The sequence below is a fragment of the Dendrobates tinctorius genome, unplaced genomic scaffold (genome assembly GCF_039654945.1).
Source record: "Dendrobates tinctorius isolate UK_male_01 unplaced genomic scaffold, ASM3965494v1 ptg000124l, whole genome shotgun sequence".
Taxonomy (NCBI): domain Eukaryota; kingdom Metazoa; phylum Chordata; class Amphibia; order Anura; family Dendrobatidae; genus Dendrobates; species Dendrobates tinctorius.
In genome coordinates this window covers 661,989-681,567 of record NW_027361792.1, presented here as the reverse complement: position 1 = coordinate 681,567, position 19,579 = coordinate 661,989, and the positions used below count along the sequence as shown (strand labels likewise).

The window sequence follows — 19,579 nt, the reverse complement described above, 5'->3', positions numbered from 1 at the left end:
GCTACTGCCTCTCTAGTGGCCGTGATACCTGGATGAGCACTCAGCCTAGACTCATGAAACTCCTGCAGAAGTCTAGGCCGCAATAAATCTGGAACAAACAATTTATCCCCTGGCCTGGCCGCCGGAGCTAAGAACTGGGCCCTCAAAATTTCTTGTTCCAACTCTAATGAGACCCCCGCCATTACCACCTCTGGGAGAAGAATGGAGGAGGGCGGCTCAGGGGGAGACACCGGGTCAAAACTTCTGGACAGGGCATCCGCTTTAACATTTTTGGTCCCTGGTCGAAGAGTAATGGAGAACTGAAAGCGTGAAAAAAAAAGTGACCAACGGGCTTGTCTAGGAGTAAGCCTCTTAGCAGATTCAAGGTATGCCAAATTTTTGTGATCAGTGATAACAGTGATAGGGTGAGCTGCCCCTTCCAAAAAGTGCCTCCATTCTTCGAATGCCAGCTTGACTGCAAGAAGTTCTCTATTGCCTACATCATAGTTTCTCTCGGCGGATGAGAACTTCTTGGAGAAGAAAGCACAGGGTTTGAGATTAGTAAGGGTGGCCGGACCCTGGGACAACACTGCCCCCACCCCTACTTCAGAAGCATCCACCTCCACAATAAATGGTTTGGACGGGTCTGGCTGGACCAACACCGGGGCAGACATGAAACATTTCTTAAGAGCTGAGAAGGACTCCTTAGCGAGTTCCGACCAATTTTTTACATCAGCCCCCTTCTGGGTAAGATCTGTGAGTGGTTTAACCACTTGAGAGAAACCTTTAATGAATCTCCGGTAATAGTTTGCAAATCCCCAAAAGCGCTGGAGCCCCTTGAGATAACGAGGCTGAACCCAGTCTGCGATCGCCAGCACCTTCTTAGGGTCCATACGAAACCTCTCACAAGATACAATCAGCCCCAAAAAAGACAGTTCCTGTACGAAAAACGAACATTTTTCCAATTTAGCAAACCAGTGGTTCTCCCTGAGTCTCTGGAGAACTGTCTGTAGATGTTGTAAGTGAGACTGACTGTCTGGGAAATACACCAAAATGTCATCCAAATAAATGACAACAAAACAGCCTATCAGGTCAGAAAACACATATCAGGTCAGAAAACACAACATTGATAAAGTTCTGGAAAATAGCGGGGGGCATTAGTTAACCCAAAGGGCATAACCAGGTTTTCAAAAAGTCCCTCTGATGTGAGGAACGCAGTTTTCCACTCGTCCCCTTACCGAACCCTTATCAGGTTGTAGGCCCCCCGGAGATCTAATTTGGAGAACCATTGGGCCCCAGATAACTGGTTACATAGGTCTGGGATGAGGGGAAGTGGATAAGTGTTCCTAACCATTATCTTAAGTTCCTGAAAGTCGAGACACGGCCGCAAACCACCATCTTTCTTCTTCACAAAGAAGAATCCTGCTGCCACGGGAGACACAGAAGGCCTGATATGCCCTTTGCAGAGACTATCAGCTATGTACTCCTTCATGGCTTGGCGCTCAGGCCCGGACAAATTGAACAATCGAGCCTTAGGTAACTTGGCTCCGGGTACTAAATCAATGGCACAATCATAGGGTCTATGTGGTGGCAGCGCCTCAGCTTCACTTTCGGAAAATACGTCTTCGAAATCCTTCAGGTACTCCGGAATACCTTTCAGACTGACAGACGACACAGATACGGCTTTAACAGAGTTAACAAGAGGCCCCAGGTTACAACATTTATATTTGCATCCCCATTGAGTGATCTCCCCCATCACCCAATCAATGGTAGGATTATGGCGTTGAAGCCAAGGCATCCCCAGTACCAGTCCTGCAGGCAAGTTATCTAACACAAGACAAGTTAATTTTTCCACATGGGTGGGACCCACTTTCAGAGAAAAAAGTTCAGACCTGAAACAGATACCGTCCCGGGTAAGAGGGGATGAGTCAATTGCCACAAGTTTAACAGGATCCTGAAGCCTGACTGTCCCTATCGTATTAAGAGTCATAATCCGGGCATCAATCAGGTTAACAGCAGAGCCACATTCAACAAAGGCGGTAGTCTGAACAGGACCATCACCAAGTTCCAGTTCCACCAGAGGCAAATTTTTGCAAGTGAGGAAAAAGGTATCTGAAGGTCTGGGTAGCCTCCTCGACTACTACCCAGACCTAGTCGTTTCCCGCCACCTTGGAGGATGACGGACAGGAGGGGCAGTCCTTCTTCCAATGTCCAGATTCCCCACAATAGAAGCACAACTGCTTCTCCTGGCGGCGTCTTCTTTCCTTCTCATCACAGGTGACAGCGCTCACCTCCATAACCACTGGAGGAGTCCGGGTCACAACTCCACTGGAGAATAATGATGTTTCAAGTTGCATAACACCTCTTGCCCGCAGTCTGCGATCCATGCGAACCGCTTGGGTCATGGCATCCTCCAGGGAGTCAGGTGGAGGATGGAGTGCCAGGACATCCTTCAGACGTTCACACAGGCCTCTACGGAACAGCCCCCGAAGGGCGGCATCACTCCAAGAAATCTCAGCTGCCCAATGTCTAAATTCAGAACAGAACCACTCGGGCGAGTGCTCCCCCTGACAGACACTCATCACCTTGTCCTCAGCCAAACGCACCCTATCCGGCTCATCGTAAATAAACCTTAAGGCCTCAAAAAACGCGTCCACAGTCATTCTCTCCGGGGCAGAAGAGGAAAGAGAAAATGCCTAGGCTTGTGGGCCCCCCCTAAGCAGGGACATCACCACCCTCTGTTTCTCATCCCCAGAGGAACGGGGTCTCAAGGAGAAAAAGAGCTTACAGCCCTCTTTAAACGCTCTAAATTCATTTTTGTCACCAGCAAACGTATCTGGTAACTTAACCGGGGATTCGGGTGGGACTAAAATGACATCTCTATTCCCCACCTGCTGAAACCCTGCAGAAAGCACCCCCTGAACCGAGTCCTCAACCCGCCATTGGGACTGGGCCAGAGCTTGGTGTTCCAAACTAAGCTTCTGCAGCGACTGATTCAAGCATTTCAACTGCTCAGATAAGGCATGCATTGGGTCCATGCTGCAGAAGTGAGGAGAGAAACAAAAAAAGTTCACGGTCAGTTATAATGGCAGGAACACCGCATTGCACTTGCTCACTGAGCCAGTGCACGTGTCTTGAGTAAAGCAAACTGTGTTCAGAGATACCTGTGGAGCGGGCAGCAGCAGAGAAGATGCGTGCTTCAGACCTGCAGGACCTGAAGCACGTGACTGCTGGGGGCGTGGCCTAAACTCCAGAGAGCTAGGAGCTGCAAGATAACTCCTAGAATGGTAACTACGGAACAAAGTTACTAATTGGCATAAACCAGGGACATAAACCAGATCAGGCCGGGGTCAAAGCACGAGATAGCACGACAATTACCAAAGGGCTAGACGGAACAGATAGTCAAGACGTAGTCAAGAAGTCAGAAACCAGAGAAGCAGATATACAGTACAGAATCAACAGGCAAACTCACAACGGGGGACAGAACTGGATCAGAACCATAGAAGCAAGCAATAAGACAACGAACAGGCACACAGGGGTCACCACACTCGGCCAAAGGCAAAAGTATAACTGAAAGGGATTGGAGTATCTCAGGGTTATAAAAAGCTGAAACTGAAAAAAAGAGAGGCCACAATAATTAACCCCAGGCGTGCAGGTCAAAGCCTGCACTGAGCTCAAGACATTAACCCCTGACGTGCAGGTCAAAAACCTGCACTGGGATCATGACACAATGCCCTCCGATACCAGCCACAATGCCCTCCGATGCCAGCCACAATGCCCTCCGATGCCAGCCACAATGCCCTCCGATACCAGCCACAATGCCCTCCAATGCCAGCCACAATGCCTTCCGATACCAGCCACAATGCCCTCCAATGCCAGCCACAATGTGTCAGGATGCCATGCTGATGGTTTCCTTCTACAGAATATTCTGAATGCGAGACAGATGGAGAATAGATGTGCCCTCCAGGAGATGAGAGCAGGGTCTCCTGCTGCTACACAACTACAACTCTCAGCATGCCCTGTCAGCAAGTCCTGTAATAATAGTGTAATGCTATAATAGTCCCCTCTATGTTACATACGGTATAATAGTCTCCTATATGTTACATACGGTATAACAGTCCCCTATATGTTACATACGGTATAACAGTCCCCTATATGTTACATGCTGTATAACAATCCCCTATATGAATACATACTGTATAACAGTCTCCTATATGTTACATACTGTATAACAGTCTCCTATATGAATACATACTGTATAACAGTCTCCTATATGTTACATGCAGTATAACAGTCTCCTATATGTTACATAATGTATAACAGTCTCCTATATGTTACATACGGTATAATAGTCTCCTATATGTTACATACGGTATAACAGTCCCCTATATGTTACATACGGTATAACAGTCCCCTATATGTTACATGCTGTATAACAGTCCCCTATATGAATACATACTGTATAACAGTCTCCTATATGTTACATACTGTATAACAGTCTCCTATATGAATACATGCTGTATAACAGTCCCCTATATGTTACATGCTGTATAACAGTCTCCTATATGAATACATACTGTATAACAGTCTCCTATATGTTACATGCAGTATAATAGTCCCCTATATGTTACATGCTGTATAACAGTCCCCTATATGAATACATACTGTATAACAGTCCCCTATATGTTACATGCTGTATAACAGTCTCCTATATGAATACATACTGTATAACAGTCTCCTATATGTTACATGCAGTATAATAGTCCCCTATATGTTACATACTGTATAACAGTCTCCTATATGTTACATACAGTATAACAGTCCCCTGTATGTTACATACGGTATAATAGTCTCCTATACAGTATGTTACACACGTATAACAGTCCCCTATATGTTACACATGGTATAATAGTCTCCTATACAGTATGTTACACACGGTATAACAGTCCCCTATATGTTACACACGGTATAACAGACCCCTCTATGTTACATACGGTATAACAGACCCCTCTATGTTACATACGGTATAACAGTCTCCTATATATGTTACATACGGTATAATAGTCTCCTATATAGTATGTTACACACGGTATAACAGTCTCCTATATGATACATGCTGTATAACAGTCCCCTATATGAATACATACTGTATAACAGTCTCCTATATGTTACATACTGTATAACAGTCTCCTATATGTTACATACAGTATAACAGTCCCCTGTATGTTACATACGGTATAATAGTCTCCTATACAGTATGTTACACACGGTATAACAGTCCCCTATATGTTACACACGGTATAATAGTCTCCTATACAGTATGTTACACACGGTATAACAGTCTCCTATGTTACATACGGTATAACAGACCCCTCTATGTTACATACGGTATAACAGTCTCCTATATATGTTACATACGGTATAATAGTCTCCTATATAGTATGTTACACACGGTATAACAGTCTCCTATATGTTACATGCTGTATAACAGTCCCCTATATGAATACATACTGTATAACAGTCTCCTATATGTTACATACTGTATAACAGTCTCCTATATGTTACATACTGTATAACAGTCTCCTATATGTTACATACAGTATAACAGTCCCCTGTATGTTACATACGGTATAATAGTCTCCTATACAGTATGTTACACACGGTATAACAGTCCCCTATATGTTACACACGGTATAATAGTCTCCTATACAGTATGTTACACACGGTATAACAGTCTCCTATGTTACATACGGTATAACAGACCCCTCTATGTTACATACGGTATAACAGTCTCCTATATATGTTACATACGGTATAATAGTCCCCTATATGTTACATACGGTATAACAGTCTCCTATATGTTACACACGGTATAACAGTCTCCTATATGTTACAAACGGTATAACAGTCTCCTATATGTTACATACGGTATAATAGTCCCCTATATGTTACATACGGTATAACAGTCTCCTATATGTTACATACGGTATAATAGTCCCCTATATGTTACACACGGTATAACAGTCTCCTATATGTTACATACGGTATAATAGTCCCCTATATGTTACATACGGTATAATAGTCCCCTATATGTTACATACGGTATAATAGTCCCCTATATGTTACATACGGTATAATAGTCCCCTATATGTTACATACGGTATAATAGTCTCCTATATGTTACATACGGTATAATAGTCCCCTATATGTTACACACGGTATAACAGTCTCCTATATGTTACATACGGTATAATAGTCCCCTATATGTTACATACGGTATAATAGTCCCCTATATGTTACATACGGTATAATAGTCCCCTATATGTTACATACGGTATAATAGTCCCCTATATGTTACATACGGTATAACAGTCTCCTATATGTTACATACGGTATAATAGTCCCCTATATGTTACACACGGTATAACAGTCTCCTATATGTTACATACGGTATAATAGTCCCCTATGTGTTACATACGGTATAATAGTCCCCTATATGTTACATACTGTATAATAGTCCCCTATATGTTACATACGGTATAATAGTCCCCTATATGTTACATACGGTATAATAGTCCCCTATATGTTACATACGGTATATTACATACGGTATAACAGTCTCCTATACAGTATGTTACATACGGTCTCCTATATATTGGATGATAATGACCCGGGCATCATTGCTTTACATTCACATTAAGGGTGAGTGCACACAGTGCGGATTGAGCTGCGGATGTTTCCGTGCGGATTTGCAGGTAAAGTGACCTGCGGTTTTCCTGTGGATTTACCAGCGGTTTTCCCCTGCGGTTTGACACCTGGACAATGGAACAGGTGTCAAACCGCTGCGGAATCCGCAGAAAGAATGGATATGCTGCGGATTTAAAGCTGCAGCAAATCCGCGTGGAAAAAAACGCATGTGCACTGCGGTTTGGAAATCCCATTGGCTAACATTGTACTGTACATTGCTTGCGGATCTGCAGCGGAATCTGCAATGTGTGCACACACCCTAAGGATGTTGAGGATGATGTGACTTAGTGACTTGTCATCCTGACACACAGACACCTCGAGGGCCGGACATGATTTATTACATGTGCCCGTATTACACCAGATTAATATCACTTATTAACACTCGATGCCAGGATGCGGCAGATAATTATGTCGGCCATCTGCAGATATGACCGGCCGGGCTCTGTGCTGTCATCGGGATTCCTTGTAGTGACCGTACTGACGACCCCATAACTACAGGTGGCAGCCCTGAGGAAAATCTTTACAAGAATTATCCAGGAGTGTAAAAAGATTACATATTTCTTTCAAAAGCAGTGCCACCCCTGTCTACAGGCTGTGTGTGGTATTACAGATCAGTCATTGCCCTCAGTGTAGCTGCAATGTCAAACACAACCTGCAAGCGGGGGGGGCGCTGTTATGTAAGAGAAGTGTCACATTTGTTTAGTACTGGACAATTTATTTAATATGCGTCACAAAATAAAATAACTTCTAATACAATATAGGAATGTGTCCGATAATATTCAGCTGGATTAGATAGATAGATAATCTATACTGTAGATAATAGATAGAAAATAGATACTGTAGAATAGATAGATAGATAGATAGATAATAGATAATCTATGCTGTAGATAATAGATAGAAAATAGATACTGTAGAATAGATAGATAGATAATAGATAATCTATGCTGTAGATAATAGATAGAATGGCTTGAGAAAGGATTTTATGTCTGAAAAGTCGCCACACCATTGGGCGTTAAAGTTCACATTTTTTTTATATTTTTGTGCTGTTTCCCTTTTTATTTCCTATCTAATAGATAGATTATAGATAGATAATACATAGATTATACTGTAGATAACAGATAGATAATAAATAGATAATAGATGATAGATAGATAATAGATAGATAATGGATAGATACATAGATAGATAATAAATAATAGATAGAGGACAGCACGGTGGCTCAGTGGTTAGCACTGCAGCCTTGCAGCACTGGAGTCCTGGGTTCGAATCCCACCAAGGACATCTGCCAGGAGTTTGTATGTTCTCCCCGTGTTTGCGTGGGTGTTCTCCGGTTTCCTCCCACATTCCAAAGACATACTGATAGGGAATTTAGATTGTGATTCCCATTGGGAACAGTGATGATAAAGCGCTGCGGAATATGTTAGCGCTATATAAAAATAAAGATTATTATTATTTTTATTATTATAGATAGATAATATAACAAGAGAAAATGGAAAAGCACAATCCAAAATCTTCAGGTGCACAGGCCTCCCAAGCAATTATCCCAAAAGCCAAAATTCACATATGAAAAACTGAAGGCAGCTCTCCTGTTCAAAGAGAAAAAATGTGGTTTTATTTCAGACCCACATGGGTGGCGACGTTTTGGCTCATGCAGAGCCTTTATCAAGCCGATAGATAGATAATTGGATGGATAGATGGATAGATAATTAGATAGATAAATAGATAGATGGATGGATGGATGGATGGATGGATGGATGGATGGATAGATAGATAGATAGATAGATAGATAGATAGATAGATAGATAGATAGATAGATAGATAGATAGATAAGATAGTCAACGCAATTTTTCTGGCAAAAGGTTTTAAACCATATTTTAAGTCAATTTTGGCTGCTGATTACGAATATGAACTCTGTTTTTGGCTATCACATCAGGATTTCGAGATATTTTCAATTTTTGATGAAAATTACTCCTATCGAAATTTTTTTTAATGATAAAAACACATGATTTTCGGTACTACATTTTGTATATTTTTAATCCAGGAATAACAAAGATTACAAAGTCTATGTACAGCAAATCAAATATACTTACAGAATTAAACTACAAAATATACAAACACAAATCTATACGGCACACAGATGAATGGCAAATGGCAGTTATGTGAACGTTCTTTTCTTGGCTGATCTGAGATGTCCAGCTTCTGGGTTGTCTTTCATCAACCTCCAGCACTAGTCAGCCATCATATGAGAGTCCCACCAGCCTTGATACCGTTCTTCCATTGTTTTAATGTCCTGATGAAAACGCTTCCCTTGTTCCTCGCTCACATCCCCAAGGTTCTCTGGAAAAAAGTCCAAATGGCTGTGTAAATAGTGAATCTTGATACTCATTCTACATCCAAGATGTCGCAGACTCATTAGTAGCTCTTCCACAATCTCTTCATAGTTGTCTGCACCACATTCCAAATTGCATTCCAAGCTCTTTCTTCTGTCTCGTTCATTGATGTGATAACATTTGGGTCTCTCATAAGCGTTCTTATTTGAGGTCCATCAAAAATTCCAGCCTTTTTCTTCTCTTCGCTAAGACCAGGAAAAGTTGCACACATATATATATATATATATATATATATATATATATATATATATCTTCATCAATCCAAGTTTTATGTGCAAGGGAGGAAAGACAATGTTCTTCCTATCCACTAGAGGATCATGGATGCCATTCTTGTCGCCAGATGCCTTAGTGAACTGTATAAACCGGCGCTTTTCATACACTACTTATATTTTTCATGGAATTCATGAAAATGGGCTATATACCTATAGCGCAAAAACGTGATGTGAGAGAGAAATCATAAGATCAGATTTGAATTCAGCACCCTCAAGTTAGTCTAAAACTGTTCTTAAAGTCCATGTCAGAAATTTTTTTTTTTTTTTTTTTGTAGACCAGTGATAATAGAGAGATAGATAATAGATAGATAGATAATCTTGCTAAAACATAAAGACAAAAAAATTCCTTAAAGTTCAAAAAAGTCCTAGCCCTTGTTCTTGGAGGCAGACGCGTCCCCTCATCCACCATGTGCCTTTTATATCCTGTGTTTTCGGGCAGAGGGGTCTATGGATCCTGCATGGACGGTGAATACACTACCCTGATCCCTCACCACTTATCCTCTGCAGGCGAGGAGCTTATCCATCATTTTGTGAGATTTTAACTAAAATATCTATATTACATTTTTAGAGAACTGTTAGAGGGATTTCTGATACGTTCAGGGACCCCATTCTCTGTTCTACAGCTTCTATTTGTTTATTATTTTCATTTCTACAATTGTTGCACTTTTTTGTTACTGTCCACTCTTGGGATCATCAGAGTTTTATAGGTTTAGATTGGTGAAATCGATACATTTCTGACACTTTCTAGGACACTTTGTATCTCTAGATATTTGCTTCTGTGAGCAGAATTTCATTCCTTGATTGAATCTTCATTATTTTTGTACATATCTTGCGCTATTATATATTCCCCATGTGTCCTCAGATTATCAATCTACGAGTCCCCTATAAATCCCACCACCGAAGTGATGAGCATATTCTCATTCGCTTTATCATTTCCTCCATCCATTGACCTTATATAAAACATTTCGGTCATGATACCATAATTTATACATTTTTAGACCAGTGGAACAAAGGGGGATATTACTCTGATCATTCACTACTGATAGTTTTGATATTTTACCTAAAAGAACAGTTTTAGCAAAGTATTTTGTTACCAGCTTAATAGATCTCATCGCTTCCTCATTATTATTACATCTTCCTAAAGTTTTCTGACTTTATAATTAGTACTAGTAGAGTATCCATTGTAACAGAATATGCCAAAAATTAAGAAAAATCAACTTTTATACTTATAAAGTCCCCCCAAAATAATCATTTTAGATGATTAAGACCAGGACAATTAGTTTAGCAATGGTCTGGAAGCCCCTCAGGTCTACTGACTAAGACCATAAAAGCCAACCATTATCTGTTTTGGGGGCTTCCATGTTACATCCTTCATCTCGTTCCGGTATCTTCTTGAGAACCAAGCCCGAGAGCGGGCCACCAAGATGTCTAGAAGGAATAGCCAACTCACCGCGATTAGGGTATACGCATCCATCCTGCTAGACGGCACCATCCACCGATCTGGGGGCCAGGACCTTCCTCCACACTCAATTGCCCTTTAAATTGACTCTCGACAACCCTGAGAGCCACACGGTGGACAAAGGAGAAGTGCAATGGTGCTGACCCCCCGTAAGAGTGTGACCAGCGGAGATCATACACTACCACTGACAATGAAGTTTTTTTCTTTCTTTCTCAATACAAGTTCCTGATTTGAAGTTTAGGGAGTCGGTCATATATGCGTAACACTTCACTGCATAAATCTTATGGGGACGTCACAGGAAATGTGTCCTGTCTGATTGTGGCCAACCAATCCTTCCTCCAGATCCTGGCTATAAAAAGAAGAAATCCTTCAAGGTAAACCTCACTTCTGTAGATCCTGCATAGTACCAGACAATCAGATATTCAGGGGCAGTTTACATTGGAGATTGGAGGTCCAGTACTCCACTATAGATGTGATGGGGCAGGGGATATATCCTATGAATATGCCTTCACATATCATTGCAATACATGACCTTTATCACCTCTAACATCAGAAAGGAAGAGCTTTTATAGATGTCCATGTGTTATGTTTGCCGCCACAGGCACAGGCCGTATACATGTAAAGGATGAGCAATGTTTTATCTATCAGTAACACCATAGAACTTCACACACTGTAATCTCCTAAAGCCAAAATACTTATAACATGGACCTGAAATTTCATCAGGCCAGGGGAGCACTGTAGTTGGTCTGGGCAATAATGGTCAAGGTCCCTTGGTCTGTTCCAAACCATCATAGTGATAATACCCCAGAGTTTGGTTAGCTCATTGACTGTCTCATGTATCACTTAAAGTTGCAGATGACTGTGGGCTCCTACTAGCCAAAAGCATCTACCCTAATGCCTGGACCAGCCATCCATGAGGTTTAGCGTGCCAAACCAGTGATCATTTAAAGGTGAAGCCTCCATTTGCATTTATTTTTCATTTCATTATGAAAGCTCCCATACAAAATCAAGACATTCCAATAATTCATGAAAACTTGAAGTCAAGCAGGTTCAACGTCCCATTAATGCTGGTGCAAAGGAGAGTAGTAATTGCACAGTGCTAGCACCATACAGTCATTCCCTTAAACTAACAGCCAGTTTTTGGCTACTATGTTTATGTTTAGATGTATGGCAGTGATTGTCTGCCATGTTCACCAGCCTATGCACCACTTTATGCACGGGTCGATATGTGGACGGAGTCCTATTAAACCCACTGGAGCGCCTTATGTTCACAGCAAAATGCCTGTGAATCCCAAGGGAAAGTAAAAGAAAGAAGGATTGGGTCCAAGTAGTGACTCAGTCAGATTTTTAGGAAAACCTTTTGAGGGCTTTTATTTTTAGAGGGATTTGCAGGTTTGGTAGTGGGGTGAATCCCTCTCTCTACTCCGGGTTTTGGAAGTGGCTCTATGGCCACGATTCCATTTCAATCTGTCAGTTTTACCTTGGGTATGTCAGTTTGGAGTTTGCAAGCTGCAGAGCAGGAGGCTCTGTGCAACCCAGGTCTGTGTGGAGCTAATTCAGAGACAGGGAACTCAAGGTGGCTGACGCACCCAAAAGACAAGGCGGTGCCATTGTCTATGGCAACGACTCTTGAGTTCTGGACTGTGTTTATGAAAACTCGGCTGTGATCCAGAGGACATCACTTCCATGTGTGAGTTCTGAAAATAAAGACACTATGTTGAACTTTCTGTGGTCCCTGCCTAACTGTCGCACTGCACGAACCCCGCTGCACTACTTATGGTTGGAGAATTCGGGCAGTGTGAACTGAGGCATACCAAAAGCCAGCTGCATGTTGGTTACTAGGCCTGCAACGCTGCAGCCCAAGCATGTCGACAAAATGGAGGAGATGTTGAAGCAGAAGCAGTTGGTCCTTAGTCAGTCGCAGCAGCAGGAGTTGTACCAGCAGCAGCAGACCATCAAATTGATCCTGCAACAAATTGCGGCCCTGCGAGAGGCACCCTCATCAGCGACTATGATCTGTTCTGAGGCCTGGTACAAAGTCCGGACCGTGCTGGTGTTTGAGTGCACAGCAGAGCAGGAAGCTTGCCGCTTTCCCAGTGGGCTGAAGTGGTGGCCCCCTTCCTGACGGGAGATGCCTAGAAGCCCTACTTTGACCTCAGTGGGGGCAATGCCCTGGACTATGAGAAAGTGAAAGGCGAGCTCCTTTGCCTGACTGGTGGTTAACACGTATATATGAGCCCAACAGGTATTCCAGTGGTCCTTTAGCATACCTCCCAACTTTTGAAGAAGGGAAAGAGGGACAAAGGCAGGGACGCGCCCAGCGCGCCGCTGCAAATTTTAGGCCATGCCCCTGACCACACCCATTTCACAACTAGTCACACCCAGGCCCACGCCCAACCACACCCATTTAGCACTGCTGATCACACTAACTGGTACTGAGGGCACAGTGGCTGGCATTATGGGCACACTGACTGGTACTGAGGAAAAGAAAGAAAGAAAACAGAGAGAAAAAAGAAAACAGAGAGAAAGAATGAAAGGAGAGCGAGAGTGAAAGAAAGAACAGAGAGAGAAAGAAAGAGGGGAAAGAAAGAACAGAGAGAGAGACAAAGAGAGAGAGGAAAGAAAGAACAGAGAGCGAAAGAAAGAACAGAGAGAGAAATAAAGAGGGGAAAGAAAGAACAGAGATAAAGAGAAAGAAAGTGGGGAAAGAAAGAAAGAACAGAGAGAGACAGAAAGAAGTAAAGAAAGAAAAAGAACAGAGAGAAAGAGAGGAAAGAAAAAGAAAGAAAGGAGGAGGGGAAAGAAAGATTAGAGAGAGAAAGAAAAAGAGAGGGAAAGACAGAACAGAGAATGAGAAAGAAACAGAGAGAGAGAAATAAAGATTCTATAAAGATACTATAGCAGCCCAGCTCCCATTGTAATGCCCACCTGAGCCTCCCGATGCAGGACATATCATAATCTGCTCACATGGCCTGCATCCCTGATTCCAAGGTGATCCCACTGTCGGAGGACACGGTAATGGATCTGAAGCATTCCCTGAAGTCCCTCCATGGTTCCTTCACAATCTCCTCATGAAATTACCTCATTTCCGGTCAGCTTCCAGCACATCACTTCTGGTGGACCGTCATGTGCGAGTTTTAAAGTGCTCCTCGGGGCTCCGCCGTGTACTCCTGTGTCCGTGGGAAAAGCCCGCTTTGTATGCCTCGTACACACTTGGCTCCGCTCCATACATCCTGTACACACATGGCTCTGCTCCGTACCTCCCGTACACATGCGGCTCCGCTCAATAACCTCATACACACGTGGCTCCGTACACCTTGTACACACGCGGCTCCGCTCTGTACACCTCATACACACGTGGCTCCACTCCATACACCTCATACACGCGTGGCTCCATACACACTCGGCTCCGCTCCGTATGCCCCGTACACGTGCGGCTCTGCACACCTCATACACACGCGGCTCCGCTCCGTAAACCTCGTACACGCACGGCTCCGCACACCTCGTACACATATGGCTCCGCTCCATACACCTCGTACACATACGGCTCCGCTCCATACACACACGACTCCACTCCATAAACACACGGCTCTGCTACATCCACCCTGTAAACCCCTCCTGACCCCACACAGAAACTTCACCCCATCCAACACCATGACAACCAGCACAGCAGAGTCCTGCAGACACGGAGGCCCCTGATCATGACCCCTGACTCCTCCCCTCCTGTGACCTCATTACAGGTCCTGTGCGCACAGCCACAGAACAACCGAGCCACATCATTACAGGCTGCGGTGGCTCTCTGGGAGGGCGAGGATGGGGTCGGTGCATGGGGGGGGCGTGGCGGCTCAGTGGAATGCGGGAAAAATAGCGGCCTGGGCGGGACACGGATGTGGGTGTCAAAAACGGGACTGTTCCGTGAGAATCGGGACGGTTGGGAGCTATGCCTTTGGGGAAACTCACCTCGCCAGGTCTCAGGCATATGACTTGCTGCAGCTAGTAAAGAAATGGCTTCAGCCTGAGACCTTAACCCCTTTCCAGATGGCATAGAGGGTGGTCGTCGATCTGCTAGTAAAAACTCTGCCAGCCGCTATTCAGCGTTGGGTAGGCCAAGGGGATCTTGGCACCATAGACCAGATGGTCAGCCTGACTGAGCGGTATGCGGCCACTCAGGACTTTATACGGGACTCTGCTCCATTACTATTATCACGCCGGGCCCCGCCATCCCAGGAGCCAGGGCAAAGGCCACGACCCTCTGCTGGGGCCAATCAGGACCGAGCCCGTACTGAGGGGGTACCCCGAAGTGAGAGAGACCCGCTTCGCCTAAACTGTTCCCGGGGTCCAATTGTGCCGTAGCCATTAGGTGTTGGCGGTGCCAAGGGCCAGGATATGTGGCTGCCAACTGACCCTGACAGCTGAATCCATGGACTGAGGGTTTACCCGGCCTGTGTCAATGTACGCTCAGGCTGTCTTTTCCGCGGATCCGCTTGTCCTGCCGGGGGAACCGCATCTGTACCAGGTGCGCATCAGTGGATACCAGGATGAGGCCTCCTGGACTCAGGGAGCCTAGTGACACTTGTGCATGGGACAATAATCTCGGGCTTAGATCCCACGGGGAAAAATGTGGGTGTTGTGTGCATACATGATGAACTCCATGAGTACCCGACAGTGGAGGTCTCATTGTAACGCCATGCGGGGAGACAACATGTGGGGAGGGTAGTGAAGACCCTTCCTTACGGGGCCGTCCAGGGAAGGGATTTGCCCCTCTTCTGGTCTCTGTGGAAAAATAAAATTAACCCTCCCCGGGAAAATATTGCTCCAGATGCAGAGCTCGAAAATCTGAACACAGGGATTCCTGCCGTAGGGGTCACCCCCATATGGAAAGAGTGTGAACCAGATAGGTTTCCTCTAGAGGTCATGGCAGGAGAAGTCAAGGAGACCCCGATAATTCCTGAGCTGGAAGTGCCCCGGGGAACTTTTTGGACAGCCCAGCTACAGGATCCCACCCTGACCCAGGCACAGCTAAGAGTAATCGATGTAAATGGGGTGGCTTAGCAACTGGTTGCGGAGTCGGTGTTCCCATGCATAACGGTCAACCGGCCTGGGGTCTGTGCGGAGGTCCAGAGGTTCTGCGAAACGTTTCCTGCGTGCCAACTAACCTCACCCGCCGCAAACTACCGGAATCCATTGGTGTCTCTGCCCATTATAGAGGTACCTTTTGAGCGGATTGCGATGGATCTGGTAGGGCTGATATTAAAATGCGCCCGGGGCCACCATCACATATTGGTGGTCGTAAATTACACCACCCAGTACCCAGAGGCCATTCTGCTTCGGCGCACCTCAGCTAAGCTTATCGCCCAGGAGCTGTTTGCCATGTTCTGTCGCCTTGGGCTAACAAAGAAGATGCTCACTGATCAGGGGACCCTTTCAAGTCCAAGTTGATGAAGGAACTGTACAGGCTACTCAAAGTAAAGCAGTTGCGCACGTCGGTGTACCACCCTCAGACCGATGGACTAGTCGAGCGTTTCAACAAAACCCTCAAATCCATGTTGAAGAAGGTAGTCTCCAAGAATGGAAGGGATTGGGACACGTTGCCCTACTTGATGTTCGCCATTCGGGAGGTACTGCAGGCTTCCATGGGATTTTCACCCTTTGAGCTACTGTATGGCAGGCATCCTAGGGGTTTGCTGGATGTAGCCAAAGAGACATGGGAGCAGGAACCTACACCCCATAAGAGTGTCATTGAGCAAGTGGACAACATGCAGGACTGAATTGCACCAGTCATGCCTATTGTAAACGAGCATTTGGTGGATGCTCAGGCAGCACAAGGCCGTGTATATATCAAAAAGGCCACAGTCCGCTCCTTTAAAGCAGGAGATCGAGTTTTAGTTTTGGTGACCAAGGGTTACTGGCCGGTGCCTCTTACAGAGTCAGCAAAAGAGAAGACCGCCTTCATAACACCGGAGGGTCTGTACCACTATATAGTCTTGCCCTTTGGACTACATGGGGCCCCAGCCACGTTCCAGAGGCTGATGGACGTGGTGCTAGAACCCCATCGGAAGTATGCATCCGTGTACTTACTGTAGATGTCATCATCATTTTTAGTACCGACTTGTCCCAGGTACAAGCGGTGGTAGATTCGCTCAGAGCCGCGGGCTTGACAGCGAATTACAAGAAATGTGCGATAGGGCTTGAGGAAGCCCAGTACTTAGGATATGTGATCGGCCGTGGGGTTATCAAACCCCAAATAAATAAAATTGAGGCCATATAGAACTGGCCCCGACCTGTTACCACCAAACAGGTGAGAGCGTTCCTCAGCATCATTGAGTATTACCGAAGGCTCATACCTAATTTCTCTGGGAGAACAACACCCCTAACCGATTTCCTCAAGGGAAAGAAGTCGGTCATGGTGCGGTGGAACCCTCAAGTGGAGGAAGCATACCTGTCTATGAAGATGGCGCTGTGCGGACAGTCCGTCCTCATTATCCCCAATTTCAAGAGAGATTTTGACATGCAGACGGACGCCTCTAACATCGGCTTAGGAGCGATCCTGTTGCAGGAGGTGAACGGAGAGGAACATCCAGTCTCCTACCTAAGTAGGAATCTCACCACAGCCGAGAAAAATTATAGGGTAGTAGAGAAGGAGTGCCTCGCCATTAAGTAGGCCTTAGAGTCCCTACGCTATTATTTGCTCGGTCGACCGTTTTGCTTGGTGACAGATCATTCTTCATTGGTCTGGATGAGAAATACCAAGGAGAGGAATGTTTGGGTCACCCGATGGTTCTTGTCTTTGCAAAATTTCAATTTCACCATGGAACATCGGGCAGGGAAGGCAAAAGGGAACGCGGATGCCTTGTCACGGGGTCCTTGTAAGGTGACAAGTGTTCAAGCCCACAAGTTTAAACAGTGAGGGGATATGTGAGGCAGTGAGAGGGGTCATGTGCGAGGGTCACTATGTATCACTTAGGATGCGGACAGAGTCCTATTAAACCTGCTGGAGCGCCTTATGTTCACAGCAGGATGCCTGTGAGTCACAAGGCAAAAAATAAAAGAAAGAAGGGATTGGGTCCAAGTAGTGACTCAGTCAGATTTTTAGGAAAACCCGTTAAAGGCTTTTATTTTTATAGGGATTTGCAGGTTTGATAGTGGGGCGATTCCCTCTCTCCACTCCAAGTTTTGGAAGTAGCTCTATGACCATGATTCCATTTAAATCTGTCAGTTTTTCTTTCGGTGTGTCAGTTTGGAGTCTGCAAGCTGCAGAGCAGGAGGATCTGTACAACCCAGGTCTGGGTGGAGCCAACACGGAGCCAGGGACTTCCAGGCGGCTGACGCACCCAAAAGATACGGCAGTGCCATTGTCCACAGCAACAGGTTTTGGGTTCTGTACAGTGTTTATAGAAACCTGGCTGTGATCCGGAGGAAAGCAATCCTATGTGTGAGTTTTGAAAATAAAGACACCATTTATGTTGAACTTTCTGTGGTCCCTGCCTATCTGTCGCACTGCACTAAACTCGCTGCACTACACTATGTACCACGTATCACTATGCACCATGTGGTGTCACAGCTCACCTCCTCCCCCTCCTGTACAATGACTGATAACCTCTATATAGAGTAGATAACAAAGGATTCACCCTCACAACAGGTGATGTCACAGCTCATCTCCTCTCCTGTACAATGACTGATAACCCCTTTATATACAGCTGATAACGCAGGATCCACCATTCACAATAGGTGTTGTCACAGCTCACCTCCTCCCCCTCCTATACAATGATAACACTTCTATATACAGCTGATAACACAGGATCCACAGTGACCTTATCCAGGACATGTCTGAACCAAGATACCTATGGCACAAGGAGAAATTTGCTTCTTCATTTGACAAATTATCACTTTTCTATTCATGCACAATATTGCTAATAAGTAACTGCTATGTAATTAAAAAATGGTAAATTAGTAAAAATACGGTCACCGTGACTCTTCATCTCCTTTAAGGGTTTCACAAATATTAAGTTTTGTAAAGACCAAAGTTTTTCTTATGTTTTCAGCAGATGACGTGAACGTCTGCACATTATTACACTGAGAAGTAAGAATTACCGGAACCAAATATGATGTTATAGGAACGCAGCGCTCGGAATTAGGAAATCCACACATCACACCGGGTCTCACACATACTGTATATGAGTATATACACTGTACAGAGAGCCTGGATACCTCACACCTGCCCTAACACGGATTCCTACCTCCCTGTGCTGTGGAGCATGGACTGCCAGGACTCCTGGGGAAGCAAAGGGACTGCACTTACAGTATTACTGGGGATGGTGCCTGCTTGACTACTAAGTCGGGGTCTTGCTGTGATAGCCAGGGGCATTTGTGACTAATGTGGTTCTGCCTGATGGATAGATAGGGGCAGTAGTGATTATTGGGGAGATGTGGCACTTTGTTGATGACTAATTAGCTGGAGGAGGTTATGAGTACAAGGCAGATTGTGGAGGCTGTGATTACTTTGGAGATTGGGGTCTGATATGACAACTGGGGAGGTGGGGGGGCTAGTCAGATAATTGTCTGCTGTGGATATTGGTGAATCATGTGATTATTGGGGAGATGGGTAATGTGTGGTTACTGGGGAGATGGGAAATGGTGTGATTACTGGGGAGATGGGGAACGATGTGATTACTGGGGAGATGGGGAATGGTGTGATTACTGGGGAGATGGGGAACGATGTGATTACTGGGGAG

General features: G+C 44.8%; 1 protein-coding gene across 6 annotated transcripts in view; it reads right to left on the bottom strand.

Annotated features, from left to right (window-relative positions):
- SPI1 (Spi-1 proto-oncogene) overlaps positions 1-19,579 on the bottom strand; it is a 107,865-nt gene that overhangs the window by 13,684 nt on the left and 74,602 nt on the right. Inside the window, exon 1 of one of the 6 annotated variants that reach the window (XM_073541596.1) lies at positions 10,839-11,052. The exons of 4 other annotated variants lie outside the window; for them this stretch is intronic. In XM_073541596.1, the coding sequence (XP_073397697.1) occupies positions 10,839-10,880 (42 nt within the window). In that variant the 5' untranslated portion in view covers positions 10,881-11,052. Of the gene's footprint in view, positions 1-10,838; positions 11,053-19,579 lie in introns of those variants that run through there. One more of the 6 variants, XM_073541595.1, reaches the window with a different exon arrangement.